At 36.0% G+C, this 21,226-nt stretch overlaps 1 protein-coding gene across 4 annotated transcripts in view; it reads right to left on the bottom strand.

Annotated features, from left to right (window-relative positions):
* Window positions 1–21,226, bottom strand: part of CDH8 (cadherin 8) — a 214,366-nt gene that overhangs the window by 13,993 nt on the left and 179,147 nt on the right. For 2 of the 4 annotated variants that reach the window (XM_040615518.1, XM_040615519.1), the window contains exons 10-11: window positions 19,945–20,066; window positions 11,710–11,827 (exon numbers count right to left, since the gene is read on the bottom strand). In XM_040615518.1, coding sequence (XP_040471452.1) covers window positions 11,710–11,827; window positions 19,945–20,066 — 240 coding nt within the window. Of the gene's footprint in view, window positions 1–3,513; window positions 6,676–11,709; window positions 11,828–19,944; window positions 20,067–21,226 lie in introns of those variants that run through there. The other 2 variants (XM_040615521.1, XM_040615522.1) reach the window with 2 other exon arrangements.

Here is a 21,226-nt window from a genome sequence, read left to right on the forward strand (position 1 = left end):
AGTTCAACTGAACAAACATTTCCTAACAAAACACAAACAATACCAACAAGTTCTATACGATTTTATGAAAACAATGTGAAACTGTAATGTGTTTTATTACATTATAAAAATTAGAGAAGAAAGTCAATGTTCGTGTTCAACAGTCCAACATGCTATAGAATATAGGACATACCAACATTCAGTGATTATTATTGATGCTCCTTTTAAGGTTTATGACTGCAATACCTAACTCCATTCAAAACTCCACAGATAAGACTTTATTCCTGATTTATCTTTTATTATAGAATCAGATAAAAAAAAATATTACTACACTGTTACAGTTACTGCTCAAAAATATACATAGACCTTAGCCTATAGCAAAAATAAAGGTTACTTGCTTAAGCCCACAATTACTTTAAGCCAAGCTGGGGTGATCTGACTTTGTTATTTTAATATGGGCATACAACTACTACTGCTTTGCTGATTCACTGTACTCTGACTATGCATCCATCCATGTTACGTTTGAAGGACCCCACTAGCTCTCCCTCTTCAACACCATCAAGCAGACATCTGGTCCTTTTCTTGAAATTCTTCTATTTATCTCTCCCTAACAAGCTGCCTTATTATCTCACTTCAAACAGGGGCCCATCTTCACTCCCTCTATAATCAGCATTGATTACCAAGTCTGCACATCCTATCATTTTAGGATATGCAAACTCTCTCCCCAGACTAGACAGGTCAACCTAAGTGTTTCATTTATTTTCTGCATTTGGCTCCGTATGTAAGATCTCTGCATTCAGTAAAATCATGTACTCTACCTCTTTTCTGGCCTCTGAATGGGTTGCCTTCTAGGCATACTTATTATATAAATATTAAATACTAATACTTACATAAATATATCACTAATTACTGGATGCTTCCCAAATGGAATACATCCTAATGAGATAGAATTAAATGAAGACCAACAAAGTGAGTCATTTGACAACAAGACCACCCATACAAATTACAAAATCAGAACTTCATGGGAAAATATCATAAGTGGTACAACCCCCCCCTACCCCCTCCCCCCCCCCCCCCCCCTCAAGTGAATAAAGGCTTTGTCTCTTTAAAACTTGACTTGAGAAGCTCTGGTCAGAATCATTAAAAATGTTGTATTTCCTTCAGTGTGTCACTGCTAGATTTGTTCTTGTCAGAGATATACAGCCCATTCTTGAACCTGCTTAAAAGGAGTAAGGAGAAAAGGAAAGGGTATAGAATAAATGTGAGCACACCAGACAGGCTCGGTAGAATGTATAGGCATAGACTTCATATAATAATCCGCGTAATGGTCACCTTGTAGGAAGAACGACTATGATTCCAATAATAAGTTCTTCCTTCCTGTACACCACTTCTGTAATTGGTTCAAAACAAGATGCAAATTGGAACATAGTCTTTGTCTTTTTAATTCACATTATAATGTTAGTTGTGCAATAGTTTATCATACAAGCCCTGAGGCTAAGTGTGAAAAGTTAGTACCTTTTATTTTAATGGAGGAACCATATGCAAACTGTTTGTATAATTTATATGTGTTATTATGATGAAAGGAGACTTTTACTAATCAAATGAAAATTTAACAGCTAATATGTGATTATTCCTGCTCATATTGTTTTCATTCTAGCTGTTTAGATTCTTCCTCTAGTGGAAGAGTGTTTGGGTTCTTTTAATCCTGACTGCAAGTGAAACTTTAAAACGGGACTCCTATCTAGTTTCTCATTAATTGACAAAATAAAAGTACAATTAGAGCAACTAATAAATTAATATTTACTCCCCCTCAAAAGCCTGTATTTAGAACGTGATAACACAAAGAAACATTCCATAATGAAAACAACCAATACATTTACAAGGTGGAAAAAAAGTAAGAAAAACAGTCTTGTGCCATAATTACCAATTAGACACCAATAGAGAAAAAATCAAGCATTCAAAACAAAGCCAAATAATAAGGAGAAAACAGAGGGGGGTTCTTAAGATGCAATATGTCTTTGTCAGATAATATATTGAGGTGGTGAAGGGGCAGAGGCTCTACCAGGACCTTCAGCTCTAGGATATAATTTCTCCTACTCAGTGAATTAAACCCGTTTATAAGCAATCAAACAGTGCATTGTCCATCAACACTTCCACTACAGGAATTGTTTCTTGCAGAAAACCCGGAGGAATTAGATCTACCCATGAAACCAGAAGTGGTACTTTGGCAGAAATCTTATTTTCAGAAGACGGTTGATTAAAAATCTAGAAACCTATCTTCAAATGTTCTGTAATCACTTAGTTACAAATACTACTATGAAAAACTTTTAAAGTCATAGAATGTAATTATCGTGGTTGCTGTTAGCTTTCAAGGAGTTACATTTTTAAAGCACTTAGGGAACCTTTGAAAATTAAAGGGCTATTGGAGCAATTTGCATTGGAAGGCAAATTCCAGAGAGATGGTACTACAGATCTTACTGTTGTCCTGATAGCACTTAGTTGAGCAGTTTTGTACTCATTAAGAACAATGCCATTCTGTCTGCTAAGCAGTTCCGTTTTGAGACCCTGATGTAATGTTTATTTTCCGCAAATGTGTCTGAAATTAAGTCAAACTGAATATTCAATTTATTCTTCTCTCCGTTTTTTCTTTGAGTCATGTTCCATATTATTACTAAAAAAGATTTATTTTCATGCTAATTTGCTGACCAAATTATTTTCCTCTTTTGTTTTCATAACCTTTTACCCCTTAGTTCGTCTTTTTAAGTCACAGCAGTGTTGCTCACTTTTTTTTAGTTTTCTTATGAAATTAAAGGAATAAACTGGAAAGAGAGACATAATTATGTTATACTATCTGAGCATGATGATACTCCTACAGCAGGAAAATTCACAGCTGTCCAATCCATCTCCTCACCATGAGTAAGCACTGTTGTACATATGGTGCACAACAGTGACCTCAGATCTTTTTCACTCACATTGCATCTGGTTCTTAATTAGTTTGATTTATAAAATGAAACATAATTGATGCCTTGACAACATTTTGTTGCTTAGCAGCACAAATAATAAATTAAGAATGAGTGAAGTAAAAGTCTCTTTGGTCATGTATGCATAATGGTATACTGCATATATACAGTATTATCCTGTACTTCAACACTCACATTTTATGTTTTTTGGGGGCTGGGTCATCGTTTACATAAATGTCCTGAAATAGCTTTGTCATTTTTATTTAGTCAAATAGTTTTTAAAAAAGGCGCTTTCTGCAAGGATGTGATGCTGTGGAATTTAGTCTTATTTTCCCATGTGCACATACAACTCTTCTGTAGTTGTCTGAACGTTTGTATTGGTGAGGCTTGGAAAGAAGTTGTCATCACAGAGCTGAATTAGAAAGGACTGAAAGGTTAAACAGCATGTGGAACAGAAGCGCTCCCAGAGAAATGCTTTGCCAGCTACAAAACTATAAAAAGTACAGACGTGCTGGGGAACACAGCAGAGATGAAGAAGAGCCTAAAGATGCCTAAAAGAGGACAATCAGCTTACCAGATGGCCCCCTCCTTGCTGGTTCATTCATCAGGTTGGCCTGTCCAGTCGAATGAAGACTTGATGGACCGCATCTGGCTTAGGGCGGAGGAGAGAGGGAATCTGTCTGGAGTCCTGCATCCTGAATACAGGAGAGGAGTGAATAAGGTTTCAGATGGACAGAACAGACAGAATGGTCAAAGTGTGGAGGAGCTTGGGAGCTGAGCTAGCGTTTGAAGAGTTGATTCTGTTTTTCTGACATTCAGTTTCAGCTAGAGCAGCTATGTGCACCAAGAAGGATTCATCTTTTTAGCCTACCAAAGTGGTGAAAATCACATAACTAGTGTAAGAAGGTGCAAATCATCCAGATAGGGCTAAAATGTATGTTTGCAGAGGAGCTGCACAGAGTCTTCACATGTTCTGTAGTTCTAATTAGCAGGGAGTCCAGAAAGAGCAGTGATCTACATGCAAGAAGAAAGATGGTAAAGACAGCAGAAGCAGGTGTCAGTGAAGGAAGTGGCACACAAAGGACTGGAGTGGAAAAATACTGGTTTCCAATCTACAGTAATGTAATCTTCACTTCAGAAAAAAAACATCACATCCTTCTATGCCTGGGAAGTTACTTCAAATTGCACTCAATTGATATTAAACATCAAGGAAAAACATCAGTGAATAACAGAACATAGTCAATAGTGATGATAGTAAAGAAAGAAGGGGTAAAGGAAGCGGAAAGCTATCAAGTATGAAAGATATATACTGAGAATATTTTCACTGACATTCTCAGACTAGATGGGGCTAACACTACTGTACCATGGAAAAGTGTAACCTTGCTAGGACTGCAAAATGGTATAGCAGAAAGGAGTTGAATACATTACTTCAATGTGAAATCATACAGAGGAAATGGAAATGCATTCAGTGCCTGGAAGATAGAACTTCAGAGTATTACTGGAATGTATTTGGGTGCCTCAGTAATATTATCAGCAGCTTGAAATTCTACCAGTCTTCTAGAATTTAAGAATAGTCCAAAGATCTATAGTACTGATTTCCACCTCATGTTGCTTATCACTTTATCACTAGCAGAAAGGGTTTATCTTTTTGAGTCTTTAGACACAGTCTATTACTTCACAAGATGACATTACATCTTAGAATTGTCAGATATGTAAATAAGAAAATTTATTATTTTTCCTACAAAAATGATCTAACACAGTTTCTGATCCAAAGCAGTTTCAATCAGGTCAATTGTCTAAGGGCCAAGGATGAAGGATCCTGAGTATAATATATAAGGAACTGCATTTCCTATGTTATAAAACCAAATTATTTCAGGGACTTGACACTTACCGCCTTATGCACAACCAATCACTCCAGGAAAAGCGCTTGCACCAGCCGAATACCGCTTTTTGCATATTAATCAGGTGGATGCTTGAATCTGTCCTTTCCTTTTCCAGGCCGTGATAGCCCTGCCTGCCTGCTCCATAGCGAGGGAGGTAAGGTAGCATAGTGTTCTCTTATCACCACACAGCCGGGTGGTAATTCCTACATGCCTTCCAGCCCACAGACCATGACACACCTGGGACATTCTCAGAAAGGCACTCAAACCTTGAAGTGTAGTATAACTTGTAGATCGTAAGTAGAATGTGGTACTTCAGGCCTGTAAATCACATTTTGTTTTTAACTGAGAAAGGTAAGTATGCATCTGAAATGTAACTAAGAGTTTTCTGAAATATGACTTAATGTCAGAAAAATCTAAATCCACAACTAAAATGCCTCATGCAGTTTAGCTACCTTAACTCTCGTATGATTTGTTTGGATAAAACTTAGGCCTTTCTGCTCGGCAAAATATCACCACCATCTTTATGCTTCCTTGTTTTAACTTCTGTAACTCAGAATTTATGACATAAGCAAAAAAGAACTTACTGAGCAAAATCTCTCAACCACACTAAAAAGCAGATCCTTCAGTAAATTTATATTAACAATATCATTATTAACTATATTATTCATTAAAAAAAAAAATCAATGCTTTGAGGTTGTTCTGGTATCCTGAGTTTATAAAAATGTTGAACTTTGCTTTTTAAACTGTTCCAACTTCAATGCCATGCTGAGAAAAAGACTTATAGTATGATATTTGTAATATCTTTTTTCACAATATGAACACTCCTGGGAAACATGGCGTCTGCCTGTGGATGGCAGATTCTGGCACAGAAGTGCCAGATTATAGGTTAGCTTGTGTTTGTTAGGTTTTTTTTTTAATACATCAGAATAATTAATTTTTAACTCTACTACTGTCACACTGAACACACTTCATTATGGAAGTATTCTTTCTGATTTCTGGTGCCAAGACTATGCCTATTAAGAGAGATGATAATGTTGTTTTCTAGATTATGCCGCATATTGGTTTATAATTTTAGATTCAGTCTTCTAGATGTTATTCTATACCACTAATATTGACAGACATGGTAGAAAAATATTTAATTTTAGGATGCAAGACACATCTCTGATCACATCACTTTACTTTTCAAGAAAACCACTAAAAAGGATGTGATTTCATATGTTTTAGAGTTCTACCTTGAAAGTCTAATTACTGATATATAAAGAAAATTTGGATGATTATTAAACACATGAGAAATATATGAGCATGTGCTTTCCCTTGAGAATTGCCATTGTGAAACATTCTCTGGCACAGATGGCCGCTGGGCCACAAAGTTTCTGAAGGCTCATGAAAAATTTCATGAAACTGCAAAAGTGTATGAGGATTTACTGCTCATATCCAAGGACCATATGGGTGCTGTTATTCTAGGTGTACATTGTACATCTACCAAGAAATGATGTGTTTAATGATGTCCTTGCTAAGGCAATTTGTACCTGAGGTCAGTGGGTTAACTTTCAAATTGGGCAAAGTGGAAGGAGGGCAATGAAATAGCAGTGCCACCTCTTAGCTCTCTGAGGCATATATTTGGAAAGAAAAGTCAATCAAAAACACAGAAGGAGATTTAGCTGGCAGCTGAGACAATGGCAGAGATATCGAGAAATGCCAAAAGAAACTGATTCAAGGAAAGAAACTCATTTTAACACATGAGAGTTACTCTTGTGGGAACAAAAGACTCATCCTCCAGGTATGCATTTGACAGACACTGCTAAAAATATTTTCAGGGAAAAGATATGGAAAAAATCTAGGTTTATTACGTTAAAAACACAGTGACAGAGAAGTACTTTAAAAAAAAATTGAAGTAGTGCTGATAATTTGGTTTTATTATTTGGGATAGCTAGAAAAGAGGTTGCATGTAATTGTCATCTTTGACTATTTCAAAATAGTTTAGAAATATTTATTATTGTAAAGAGTTGATGAAAAATAGAAAATGTGCAAAATACAAAGGCATGTATGCCAGTTAGTGGTTGAAGTGATTATACCAGGCTATTTCCATTCAAATACATGACATTGCCTATACTTTCAAGGCAGCACAATGAGGATGTAAGTGACAGATTAAACTTGCTAGATGGAAAGAACAGAAGAAATGGACATTTAAACATGAACATTCTTGGAGCTATTATAGGTATAATGTACTAAGCATGGGTAAGAATAAATATTAAGTTCATTATAGAGAACCAACAGAACAGTTCATCACTGAAGTACTTATAATGCTTCAATTTAAAACGGAAAAAAAACCAAAACCAAACCCTCTTGACTGTGCACTCACTAAAATCAGTTTGGCCCAAATTTGCACCTCACATGGATGGACACTGAATATTTTGGGGTGAGGGAAGGCTCATTACTTATAAGGCTACTGGACTTCTGCAGGAATACAAATGTATGCCATTAAGATGGTTCTCTTAATCCGAAGATGAGGCTTTCCCATGTTTCAAGCCACCTTGTAATTGATTCTACTACATAAACCCTGGTAAGAACTATGTAATATCACATTTATGCAGTAGAGATGCACCATTTCTTCTGTCAGAAGAGTTACTGTATCCAAAGGCATTGTAAAACATTTGATTCAAGGTTTATTCCATTAGGAAAAAGAATTTGGCATAAGAAAAGCAGAATAGCAATGGAAATATCTTTTGGGAAAAACTTTTAAGACTCTCTACTTTATGGCAAAGACGTATTTGCTAGTTTTCAAAAGTAAAAATTGCATTGGTAGGATATCAAAATGTTTACATCTTGAAAAGGCTTTCATCACAAAATTCTGTTCTCAGTTGAACAACCTAAGGAAACCATAAGAACATTAGGAATTCAATGGTGAAAACAAGTATTGCTGTAAGCATATTGTTTGGGATGCAAGAGATGATCCATTTACTGGCATTAGATTTTAGGTAATGGTTTGTGAAGACCACTCACCTGAAGAAAAGACTATCAACAAATGCTAATTCCATTTCCAGAGGTCTCATTTCAATTTACTGATGCTGTGACAGTACAAAATCTTTATCATTTGTCTAAATTCCTGTCAGTTTTTTGTCCTTTATTGTGATCCTACAGCTTTTCGGAAAGGTTAATTCTAATCAGCTAAGAAATCTAAACCACACTGCTAGAGTGTATCAACATCTGTCTAAACATATTTTCATGTCAAGTTTTAGGTTTTTTCTGTTTGGAATTTTGTCAGACACACTATACAGAACATTTTCTTTCATTTTCCACATTTCTATTCCTATACACAAAGACATGAAAAGTGACCAGACAGTCAGTCTGAGTTTATGGAGTCAAGGATTTGTTATGTTATGGAGTCACAGGCTCAGTCATCAGGACTAACACAGAAAACATTACATGATTTTCACGTTGTGTTAACTTCTTGTATTTTTATTGCATAATTTTATTCTTTCTCTTGTGAAGGAATAAAGGTTTATGCATCTGGAAATCTAAATGATCAGTATTCCTTGCACTGCAGTTTGAGAGAGTAGGATAGCTTTACTTCAGATTATCACTAGCTGCCCATTTAACCAAGACAAAAAGCCTAAGAAAAACTACCTGGTAACTGACATTTGAGCTCAGAAAAGAACAGAAAAAACAGATCAGGAGATAGGAAAAATAAAGATTGCTAAGAGATGATTCACAGACATTCAGTGAGATGTATGGCAACATTTAAATTCACATTTATAGATTGTTTACATCAGAAAGGCACTACAGCATCTACAGAAAGACAGTACAGCCTCTACAGTTTTGGGCATCTTGTCTACAGAACGGATTGTAAATATGCAAATATAACAGACCAAACAAAGAAAGGACACTGGTATATCCTTTCAAGGAACAGATTCTGCTATGATCACAGGATAATTTCTATAACACATAACATGACCTTAGGAGGAGTAGGGGGTTTTGTGGTTTCTGAGTAAGATACACTGTTGTGTCACTCAGTTAAACATATCTGGCAATAACAACATAGCAGATCATAATACTTGTAGTATTTTTTGGGCAGCACAGTTGATTACTGAAGTGTCATGTTAACTTGCCTTAGTGCAATCTGGGAAGCTTAAACAACAGGAATAGCCTGTAGGCAAGAAACTAAATTAATTAACGGTTATGCTTATGTTCCATATACCAAGAGAAAAATACAAAATATATGCATCATATATTTTTTAATTTGAGGAACGGAAACAAAATATCACAACTTTCTTCCCATGGCAGATGCCAAGCTGCATTGTTTGCATACCAGTGCCACCAGATCAGATAACATCATTATTTCATGAAGCAGAAAAGGAATTGCCAAATGCCACAATGTTACCTAAAGCACAAAAGAGGAGTCCAAAATGATAATATCATTTCATAAATGCTCTTGAGAAGGGGCACTTTTGTTTATCTCTGCACTTGGGAGAATTTTGGAGAAAGGAAAGATATAAAAAATAATTTAAATAAAGGAAAATACATAGTAATTCTAACAAATAAAAAATTGGGTTTCTATATTAGGTTTCCTGAGAAAATGCAGTCTATTTACAATACCCGTAACATAACATTTGTTCAGCAGCCATCAAGTCAGTCCCACTGCCTTGAAGAACTTGTCAAGGCCAAGAATGTGGAGGAAGTTGAGGCTGAGGTCACCGTCAGGAAGATGTCAAGGATTTTGCTCCACCATTATGAGGAAATGTTTTTATGTTCCAAGCCTAAGTGGGCTGTGGACTGATCTGCCCCTCAGAAATACAATTATCCAGAAATGAGAGTAGGGTTTGTTATTTTTTATATTGCCTTTAATAAACCATACCAAACTGGCTTTTGGACAGCCCAGGCACTCATTAGTACAACTAAGGAGAAATCTGACTTGTGAGAGATCAGTTCTTTTAGGCATACTAGAGTTTTTTCAACACACATAATCATTCACCCTTACCTAGCAGATATATGCAAGACAAACTCATGGTCAAGTCCATCGTTTAAGCAGCATAACTGAATAAAGACTAAAGATTTATTGTGTTTAAATGACATGAAACCTCACCTCAACAAAATGATACCCTGATTTTGGCTTTGACAGGAATATTTGCTTCCTGTGGGAGATCGTATTCTAACATCAACCATGGACTGCATCCATGGCTGAGCAATCTTGATAGAAAAGGATGGTATGCATAGTTGGAATTTTATTCCTGGATACTGAAAGATTAAATCAGAAAAGTCTCTTCAAATGGGTTTTTGATTTTGAGATTTCAATTAGCTGTTTTAAGAGAATTTACACATTTAACTGATGCAAATGCATTCAGAACTGTGGAAAACTGAGCAGCAATGTTGTAAAAAAATTAGACTTATTTTTCTAAACCATGTTGTATAGAAAAGTTCCTCACTCCCACTCACATCAGGAGTCATTTTTGTCATTGGCTGTGACTAGGAGTAAGAGTAGGTCTTAAATGGGTAACAGATTGGGAGGACAAGGCTAATTAGTGGTGTGTGCTAAATATTTAACCATGAAGAGAAATGTTAAGACCTTTTTTACTTTGTCATGCTGTGCAAAGCAAACCACCTCACATTTAGGATGTTTAATTCAATTTGTGTTATGCTACTGATGATTATGAAATGCATTTTGAAGAAGTTTGTTTTATCTTGTCCTGTAAGTGCAGAAAACATACAGAGACTTATTTCCTACATGAAAGTACAAATAAAAGTAGAGACAGACTTCATGAATGCTACAAAAGAAAACCATATCTAATGAAAAGAAAAATTCAGGACATATTTAAGCAGATTTAAGAATTTAGGTTTTTATAGTATCATTTAACAAAATAGTACCATCATTCTTCTTGGTTGGAACAGCTAGAATAAAAAATGAAAACAGTATTTTCTCTTTATTTGACATTTCATGTATTACTTCTACACTTGTGTAGATACACCTCACACATGCATCTTCCTATTAGGAAAGGACTAAATAGGGATTTCCTTTATTATCATTTCAAATAAGAGAAACAGGAGACTGTATTTGACTAAAATTCCTGACCGGGTAGTGTGGTTTGTTTGTTTTATATATATATATGTAAAGCCAAAGTGGAAAAACTTTGCTGAATATTCAAGAGAGTACAAATACATAAAGACATATAGCACTATTTATAGCATTCTTGTGATATAATTCCTACCTCTTTCTCACATGACCTTCAAATGTATCTGTGAGCCTAAGAAAAGGTTCAGTGTAAATTTATTGCTCAACAATATTAAATGGGTCTTTTTTTCCATCACGCATGAGATTCCACTCCTACAGTACTACAGAACAACACTATGCCCTTCCAGAAGTGCTCTAAAGCATAGTGACACAAAGTGCCCTTCTGGGCTTTGCTGACCTAGCAGATTTCTCTTCCTAGTAAAAGTGCCTAACTGAAATACTTTGAAACCATTATGCACACAACAAACAGGCTTAAAAGGTGTTTCCATTGGGGATTTAGTAGATAGTTAATTTTATGTTCCCATCTATATCCAGTCAATGTAGGACCAACATTTATTTATCAACATAGTTTCAGATTTTCATCTTACAGCATATCTCTGGAATTTCAAATTAACAGAAATAAAACAGGCAGTAAATCCATCCTTTTATTTTATTTAAGCTATTGAGCTGTCTTCTGGATCTAAATTCAGTATTCATTTACTTTCTTCTTATCTACTGCAAAGATATTGGAAATAGCTTAAGAGATATAATGAAGGTACCATTATAACAGGTTATCTACACTGTAATTGCCCAAGGGACAAACTGGTAAAGTAACTGGAAGTCAACAAAGCAATTCAAAACTAAGTTGTTCGGATACACATTATGTATGTTTTATATTTACCTTCATTTTTCTTGATGGTGAAGTTTGGATTGTTGACCATTTCAGGAAGAAGACTGTACAGGAAATAGTGCCCGTTTTTAGGATCGTCTTTGTCGATGGCACTGACAATCTGAATTACCTACAACAGAAATCTCTCTCATTAAGTATTCACACACCTGATAAACACAGTATTGAAAAAACCAGTCCATTCTATTGGACACACTCTCATTTGTCTACATGTCAGATTAAAAATGCTAATTTATGATCTTGCAAGGCTTTTACAGAGCTTAGACTGAAAGTCTGGGGAACAGGGACTATCTGGCCCATTTAAACTGTTTCCAGAACAAGAAGACAGGGAATAAGGAGAGACAAGTACATAAGAAAGGCCAGTAAAAACTGCTGCTGATTTAAGCATGTAATTATTACTCACCAATAGAGAAGAAAAACTGTTTCAGAAACACTCATGATGCTTATGGTACTCTTTCTTTCTATAGCCATGCTTCTCACTGGACCGGAACGTATAACCTATCTTTAATCCTTTCTCCTTTCTGCCCCAGCCATTCTTTACTTAATTGAAGAAATTTATTTTTTCTTTATTAACTTCTGGTGTAAAGTTTTATACCATAAATAATCTGAACTGAAAAAAAAATAAATTATCTAAGTCTATATATATATTTTCCCCCCTTAATTTTAATGAAACCTCAGTTATTCCTGTGCTAGGAACATAGGTTTGTTCTAAAATATCATTATTAACAAATGATTCCCAGAATAATGCAGAGAACTAAGGTTAGAAGAGGAGAGAGTGTTCGGATAGTCTGAATAACTTCAAATAATCAAATAACTTTGCATGAAGCACCTCATACAATTTATACGATCAACTACAGTATCTGAAGTGTATTTACATCCATTTATTTCTTTTACCTCCAACACTACTTAGAAAGATACTGCAGCTGATCATCTTCAAATCTTAAAAAGCTGCACAGGAATATGAAAGGAAGAAACATTTTTTTCAAATACTCATGAGGTTTTATGTTGTTGGGGTTTTTTTTAAATATTTGGTGCAAATACTTTTGATTCCAACTATTTTCCAGATAATTAGAAACAAACTGTGGATCCAGATCCCACACTCAGTGCTGAATTTCAGTAGTATGAGGCTTATAAGAAATGTAATGAGAATTATTGACCTTTCCCATGTCCATTGAATTCAGTAACATTTTTGTCTTATGTAGTCAGTTTTGTAATGCCTAAAGCCACTGACCAATAACTTCTTGGACAATTAAATTCAAATTAGGAATCACTACAAATTTCATTTTTAAAGTGCAGAGTAAGAAATAGAAACAGGGTTCAATTCTATCCAAATTCATTACTTCATACTTTAAATTTTCAATGCTTCACTAAGAAACTTCTAATAACTAATATTTTATACTGGTTTTACTGGAGAGAAAAGATTATCAATCTTTATACATTACATATACAATAATAGTCAATTTCCCATTCTTTCTTCTCTGTTTTTCAAGAGTCAAAGAAAGAATAAAATCTTACTAGATAACCACAAAGAGCAACATCTTACCATAAATATTTGAAATTTTGTATGTAAAGAGATGTTTGAGCAGGTATTGATATAAGCACACATAATTTGTAAGACAACATAGCAAGCAAGTTGAGACAATTAAGATAGGTCAGATTTGTTCTAAAAGTCTACTGGAAAAAGGTTTAGATTATTTAAATACCACTGAAATAGTTTGGTTGTTTTTTTTTTATTTATTTTATTATATCTGCCAAAGTGGAAACCTTGATTGATATGATTTCAAACATAATGTGTTAGAAGAGATGGACAAAAAAAGGCCTAGCATAACTTTTGCTTAAAGAATTAGGTCTCCAATTCTACACAGTGTGAAAAAACATGAACAGCTAAAAAATATATAAGCAGATGTTGTAAGTCCCACTGCAGAGATGGACCTATTTACAGATGTGGAACATTTTCAGATTTTTCTTTGCAGAGGAGTAAGGTACCAAACTATCCACATGCATTGGGACCAGGGTTGGACTAAGTACTAGTAATTCTGCATCACAGGGAAGCGCAATTTAGAAGGAATCCTGAACAAGTGTCTTTAGACAGATCTATTATATAATTGTTCCACTTTTCAAACACTGCTAGAATGAGAAAGCAACAGGGAAAAAAGACAACGGCACAGTGAAGTTTGGAAGGTCAACTGCACATAATAGGTGCAGTTTATCAGATAGTTATGCAATTTTATCTCTGCTGGCTACATAACTGTTAATTCTTTCTAGCACTATGGAAGAGAGTTGACTGTAAAAATTCACTTCATTGTCACCAGATTTTCAATTAATATACACAAAGAACAGTAGCCAAAAGCATTAGTAATATGAGTATTCAGGTCATGGAAATTTCATGAAAGAAGCTTAGAATATCATCTAGATTGGAAATTTTCAAGAAACAGAAACCAAGTATATTATTTGTCTTTTTTTTTTCTTTCCCCATGAACTACAGATACCTCTTAATGATCTATAGAATTCTTTCTTATATTTCAGTTCTTTCCAGCCATTCCCATCATTGTTTGTGAAACCATTCTTTCTCTGAAAATGCACCAAAAATTATATGCAAAAGACAGGCTTAGTGGAATATTACATTTGTTGTGTTACATGCACACATCATGGAATTAGGAGTTAGTGTTCCCATAGCAACCTTATTTCTTTGTGTATTTGCATTAAAACAAGCTCTTTAAAAAAAAATAAAAGACGGCTAATATATATACAGCGATACAAAGCTCTTGTATCTTTTACTCCATAGGGGTGAGAAAAGTCCAGTAATTCTCATTAACACATTTTTATTAGTATGCTGATGAGCACACTTTATTGCTCAGTGTTGTGTGATTATGTAATGGAACACTATTGAAGTATTCTCCGACACTTAATCTGTGGTTCATAACATGGTAGAGAATCTTCCAGGGCTGACCTGCCTTACTGATCACTACAGATATTTTTTCTTTCCTAGTAATTACATGCATAATAGAGGTGTTCCATATAATAAAATTGGTCAATACTAGTAACAGCGAAAACAATGACTGACTTTTTTCACTAAGTATCCATAACTAGAGTGAAAGTTAAGAGCCCTTTGTCTGTTCAGTCTTGACTTTTCAGAAATTCTTCCATGTAAAATTTCAACTATGATGTTGTATTAAAAATTCATGCTTATACTTGATTCTGTACATATATTTAATAGAAACATAATAAATCAGCATATTTTGCTTAACAGGCAGCTCTGGATTGAAATGAATAGTTAAGTGATCCCCTAGGACAACTCTGCATTATGGTCTGCAGATTTGCATTGCATTTCTATAAAACCTCGTGTGCCTGAAATAATATTTATAAAAGATCACCAGTATAATCATAATGATGTAGAAGGATAAATAGAAAAACAAAGTTCTTATCAATGTACTGTAACTACCTATATGCAATTTTAATACATGATGCCGTTTAAAAGCCTTTCCCTGCAATGCAACTTGTTAACCTAACTTAGAATGGTTCCTTACCATTAGTAAACTGTTCCCTTCTGTTACTAAAGATGTTCTTCCAGGTTTGAAAAAAAACAACTTTTGCAGTTACATGGGAGTTCATGGTTCTTTCTGAATTACTTTGTAGACTCGTAATACCATAAACAGTAGACTCACAGTGGAATTTTAACTTTGCCTTTTCAGCTAAAGCCTTTACTGCTAGAACCTGCATTTTGCTGTTTGAATGAGCTTTGGCTCTCCAGAGAGACAAAGATCTATCTGAAGATTTCTTGCATTAGAAAAAGGCAATTCTATTAGGAGAACTGAATAAAACAGAGACAAATTGCAAGACTGGAGGAACATTGAGCTCAGTTTTATATTGTTCTAGTTTAAACTGGCTTGAGCACTGACACATCTTTGTCTGTGCTACTTACATGTTTGAAAATTTTCTAGCTTTGTTTTGAGCAAGCAGCACTTCTGGAAAAGTCTGGGTATGGACTAGGGAACAGTGAGTGTGGCACTTTTCTTACTCAACAATACAGACACACTTTTCTAGGAATATTGGAAAATAATTTAGCTGGGCTGGAGACAAGTCAACTGTACAGCTACAGCCAACAAAACCATGAATGTTCTGGCTTTATTAAGTGGAATTATGCAATAAAGGGAATGATATGAAAAGGCATGAACTGGTTTATGGTTAACTTAGACATACTTTAAAAGTACATTCAAATACTTTTTTTTTCCCCCTTAAAACTGACAAAAACCATTTCTGACAACTTCCTGTTGTGTGTAAAAATGTGCAACAAGCACTTAAATATATGTGTAGACAAATATGCTTCCTCCTCCTGTCCCTTTCCTCTCCTACTAGCTGTAGTACCGTCTACTGCTAGAGGTAGGTTAAAGCAAAGAAAATGCATCTGGCAGCGTTATACATCAACAGTTTTTAATACATTCTGTCACATCACCAGCAGCTGCACTTGCCACTTGCAATTATATCAGAACCCAAAATAGAACACTTAGAAAGTGAACTGGAATAGATGGTTCAATATGTTTAGGGGCTGCAAATAAGGTTTCGTAAAAGGTTCAAATGTAATCTCCCTTATGGTAATTCAAATTTGATTTAAATTTAGATCTAAGTTGAAATGCAAATGTAAATAGATTGGAATACCATAACACAATTGCCCCTTTTCTGCACTTGTAACATCAAAGTTTAAACTTTGGCGAACTATCCTAATTAGGCTTTTGTTATTATGTAAGAGGGTAGCATCTTTCACATATTAGCTATTTCATAGCTGAGATATATTTACATTTTTAACACTTCATCTTGACTAATTAATATGATTTCTTCCAAAATTTTAATATAGAATAATAAACATAAGAAAAACCAACCAAGCAGTGTAGATAATTTTTGAATGATGACTTAAATTTAGAACCTAACCTTGGTGATTCTTCTGGACTGGTTACTGTTCCAATAATGTTATTTGTTTAAAACACAGAATAAATTGCAGGATCACTGCCACCTCATCCATGCTGGCAGCCAAATATTTAATAACCATCTGTAAAGTTCACATAGGATTCATGCTCAAGAGTGACATCTGCCATCAGATCAAGAGTGTAAGAGATGATGGGAAGATGAAGAATATCTTGGTTTAATGAAAGTTTTCTGTAAATGCTTAAACAAAAGCCCCTTTTACCAGCTGACTCGCAATCATTTATTTTATTCTTTTACTCCAAAATGATATGTGAACAATTTTTGCCATCTCTTTAAACCACCTGAAATTTGATAGAAATACCTAGATATATTCAGAAAACACTGTGCGACACAGCTTTCTGATTTTAGGGAGGCTTACTGAGTCCTGGATAAAGGTATACTCATTAGAATACAATATATCCTAGAAAACTTAACTTCTCAGCATCTGAAATCCACCCTGGGCGAAACAAAAATCCACTTCGAGCTAGAGGAACTTAAGTACCAACCGTAGCATAACTGTCTACCCATAAGGGCACATTTCAATAATCTGCTTTTCAGTGGTTAGAGAGAAAGTTCATTTCTTAAATTACACATTTTTGACACTGTATAAATAAACAAAAAGAGGTCCTAGAAGTCAAATCATCTTCTGTAACAATCCAGTCTTGGCAGAGGTAGGTTGTCATATAGTACTATACAGGATTTCATTTAATACTACTGAAAGAAAATAACTTCAGCTCTATTGTCTGGTAACCTTCTTTGGCGAGTAGTAAATTTAATGCCTAACACCCACACGAGACACAGGAATAGTTGGTTTAACCAGACTAGTGTCATGTTGTCAGCTGCTGTTTATTTAAATAAAATGTCACAATCTAGAAAGAAATTGGAAAGCTTAAAACCAGTGAATTTCTTAAAAACCAGAAACACCCAGTGCTTCTCAAGCTGGACAAAAGTTAAATCTCATGTACACTGCATTACTTTCTAAAAGTCTGTACATTTTCTTGAATCTTTATCTCGTAATTTATGTGACGTATGATATATCCTTCCCTATTGCTATACATTTGTCCTTCAAAATGGAGGCCTTTCAGGAACTCTGTTTAATTTTCTTTGAAAAAGGCTACACAAGTTAAATCTTGCTTCTGATTATTAGTCTATGGGGCCAGATTGGAGGGCCTAAGGCCACTGAGGGAGCTGGCAGAGGAGCTCACCAAGCCCCTATCCATCATTTATCAACACTCCTGGCTAATGAGGGAGGTCCCAGCAGACTGAGGGTTAGCCAGTGTGACACCCATCTACAAGAAAGGCAAAAAGGAGGATCCAGGAAACTACAGGCCTGTCAGCCTGACCTCGGTGCTGGGGAAGGTCATGGAGCAGCTCATCCTGAGCGCCTTCACGCAGCACGTGCAGGGCAACCAGGGGGTCAGGCCCAGCCAGCGTGGGGTTAGAAAGGCAGGTTCATGAACCTGATCTCCTTCAACAACAAGATGGCCCTCCTAGTAGATGAAGGAAAGGCTGTGCATGTTGGCTACGTGGACCTTAGTAAAGCCTTTGACACAGTCTCCCACAACATTCTTCTGGAGAAACTGGCTGCCTGTGGCTTGGATGGGTGCACTCTACGCTGGGTTAAAAGCTGGCTGGAAGGCTGAACCCAAAGAGTGGTAGTGGGTGGAGTTACATCCAGCTGGCAGCTGGTCACAAGTGGTGTTCCCCCCAGAGCTCACTACTGGGGCCAGTCCTGTTTCACATCTTTATTGGCGATCTGGACAAGGGGATTGAGTGCACCCTCAGTAACTTTGCAGGCAACACTAAGCTGGGGGGGAGTGTTGATCTGCTCAAGGGCAGGAAGGCTCTGCAGGGGGACTGAGGCCAATTATAAGAGGTTCCACAAGGAGAAGTGTCAGTTCCTGCATCTGGGTCACAACAACCCCCCAAAATGCTACAAGTGGCTGGAACAGTGCCTGGCAGAAAAGGACCTGGGGGAGGTGGTTGACAGCCAGCCGAACATGAGCCAGCAGTGTGCCACGATGGCCAACGGCCAACAGCATCCTGGCTTGTATCCAAACCAGTGTGGCCAGCAGGACAAGGGAAGTGATTGCCCTCCTGTACTTGGCACTGGTGAGGCCACACATCAAATGCTGTGTTCAGTTCTGGGCACTGCACCACAAAAGGAATGTTGAGGTTCTGGAGTGTGTCCAGAGAAGGGCAACAAAGCTGGTGAAGAATCCAGAGAACAAGTCCTATGAGGAGTGTCTGAAGGAACTGGAATTGTTTAGTCTGGAAAAAAGGAGGCTGAGGGAGTACCTTATTGTTCTCTATAATTACCTGAAAGGAGGTTGTAAGCAGGTGGGGGTAGGTCTCTTCCAGGTAACAAGCAACTGGACAAGATGAGAAAACTCCAAGTTACGCCAGCGGAGGTTTAGATTTAATACTAGGAAAAAATTCTTCACTGAAAGGGTAGTCAGTCATTGGAATATGCTGCACAAGGAGGTCGTGGGAATCACCAGCCCCGGAGGTATTTAAAAATGCTTAGATATGGTGCTTAGGGACATGGTTTAGTGGTGGACCTGGCAGTCCTGGGTTAAAAGTTGGACTTGATCTCAAAGGTGTTTTCGAACCTAAATGGTTCTATCATTCTATGGTATTTTGCTATGTTTATTTCACCTTGTAGAGTGTTGTGTAAGTTCCATTAACAACCCTTATACTTCATTAAATCAAGAAGGAAATAACCCATTAAGCTCTTAGTTTTTTGTTTGTTTGTTTGTTTTTCCTTTGGGGTGGTGGTGTGTGGGGTGGCAGCGGGAGGGGAATGTAATGAAAAGTTGAACTCCACTTCTCCAACACCCCATCACTCTTTAGATACTTTAAACACAGTTACAATTTACTTCATTTTCCATTGATTTCTGGTTTGTTTGCTCCACATCAGAGTGGAAACAGAGGGACCTTAAAGACACTCATTATTTTTTTCTGGATATTGTCCCAAGATACCTACCTTCAATTTTAAACCTACATATTTTAAATATTTAAATTTCTAAATAAATAAATTTCTAAATAAATAAATAAATAAATAAATATTTAAAAAATAGATATGTCCATGTATAGAGAGATGTATCACAGAATATGATCATAAGTTTATCTTGAATAAATAGTAAGAGTTGTTAGCATGGACACACAGGCACATATTTTGGGAATAAAGATGGGATAAGACAACAGGGATAAACTGCACCCCATTCTCACACAGTGAAGTACACAACATAAAAACATGGAGATACTTACTTGTCCAGCTTTCCCATTCTCACATAAAAAGGCTTCATGCTCTGATGCAAACTCAGGAGCGTTGTCATTTACATCAAGAACCTTGATAGCAACAGGCACCCGGGACACTTGACTGTGGTTCCCTAAGAAAAGAAATCAAAGCATGAAAGCTTTGATTTAAAATATATAAGTATGCTTATATTTAATTTAGGACTGATAAATAAATGCTTACAAAATAACCATCCTCTTCCTCTCTTCTGTCCTTGCTTAATTGGGTTGTCTTATCTTTAATGGATCGTAGAGTTGGAGCACAAGATAAAGAAGGATGGCTGATATTTTATGGTTGAAAAGAATAAATAGATCCCTATTGCAAACAGCATTTGTTGGAGATTAGCTCAATGAAGACCTTTCTTGGACTAAATGGGTAAGATCTTTCTTTGATGAAGTTTGTATTGTTTTATTGATAAAGTCCATTATACATGGAAAAAAAGAAGGCTGTAAACAACATAGATTTATTTCTTTGTTTATCTTTGGCAGAACACAGAACATTTTACTCTATTACTTTTCTTACTGCACATCTATTATTTCTTCATTATAAATGCGATTAAGGTGGAGACCCACATTGTGAGAAAGACAGATGGTAGACTGACATAGGGATAACTAGATAGTACTTTGGACTATTAAAGCACTACCACTACTGACCAAAAGTATGACCTGTGAACTTCTTTTTTCATTGAAATAAACCACCATTATTTATTACACAGAGCTATTTTGCATAAAACTGTTTACTGTAGAGAGCAGAATAAGCTTTAAAGCAAGAAAAGCTAAACCAACAGTTCACATTCTACTTTGAATACATTTCCGCCAGTTGCTGTCTTTCCTTCACTTCAGTGGAGCTAATTTATTTTAAGACATTATTTATAAACACATTAGATTATTTCCCCCAGAGAACAAAATCACAAGTTCAGTTTAAACTGAGGTGAGCAGTTGATCGGAAGAGTTTAAAAAACCCTGTTCTATAGCACATGCATACCTCTACATGTAACTCAAATACTAGTTTTAAAAGCCATCTCCTGGTGAGTATTGTTTTACAAGCATAGTAGTTTGTCTTGTTTATATCAACAACAATTTGAAGACCTGCACGCTGTATGAGTTAAGCTCTGGGTCTGACTGGAACTGACCTACCTGGTTTTGCCTAAATAATTGCTGCAGGCAAGAAAGCTGTTACCATAACTCAGGGTATCAACTTACTGACTGTTGTGACAGTTTGGCAGCTTCCCAAAGCTGTCATCAGTCTTTGTGG

The sequence above is a fragment of the Falco naumanni genome, chromosome 15 (assembly GCF_017639655.2).
Source record: "Falco naumanni isolate bFalNau1 chromosome 15, bFalNau1.pat, whole genome shotgun sequence".
Classification (NCBI taxonomy): domain Eukaryota; kingdom Metazoa; phylum Chordata; class Aves; order Falconiformes; family Falconidae; genus Falco; species Falco naumanni.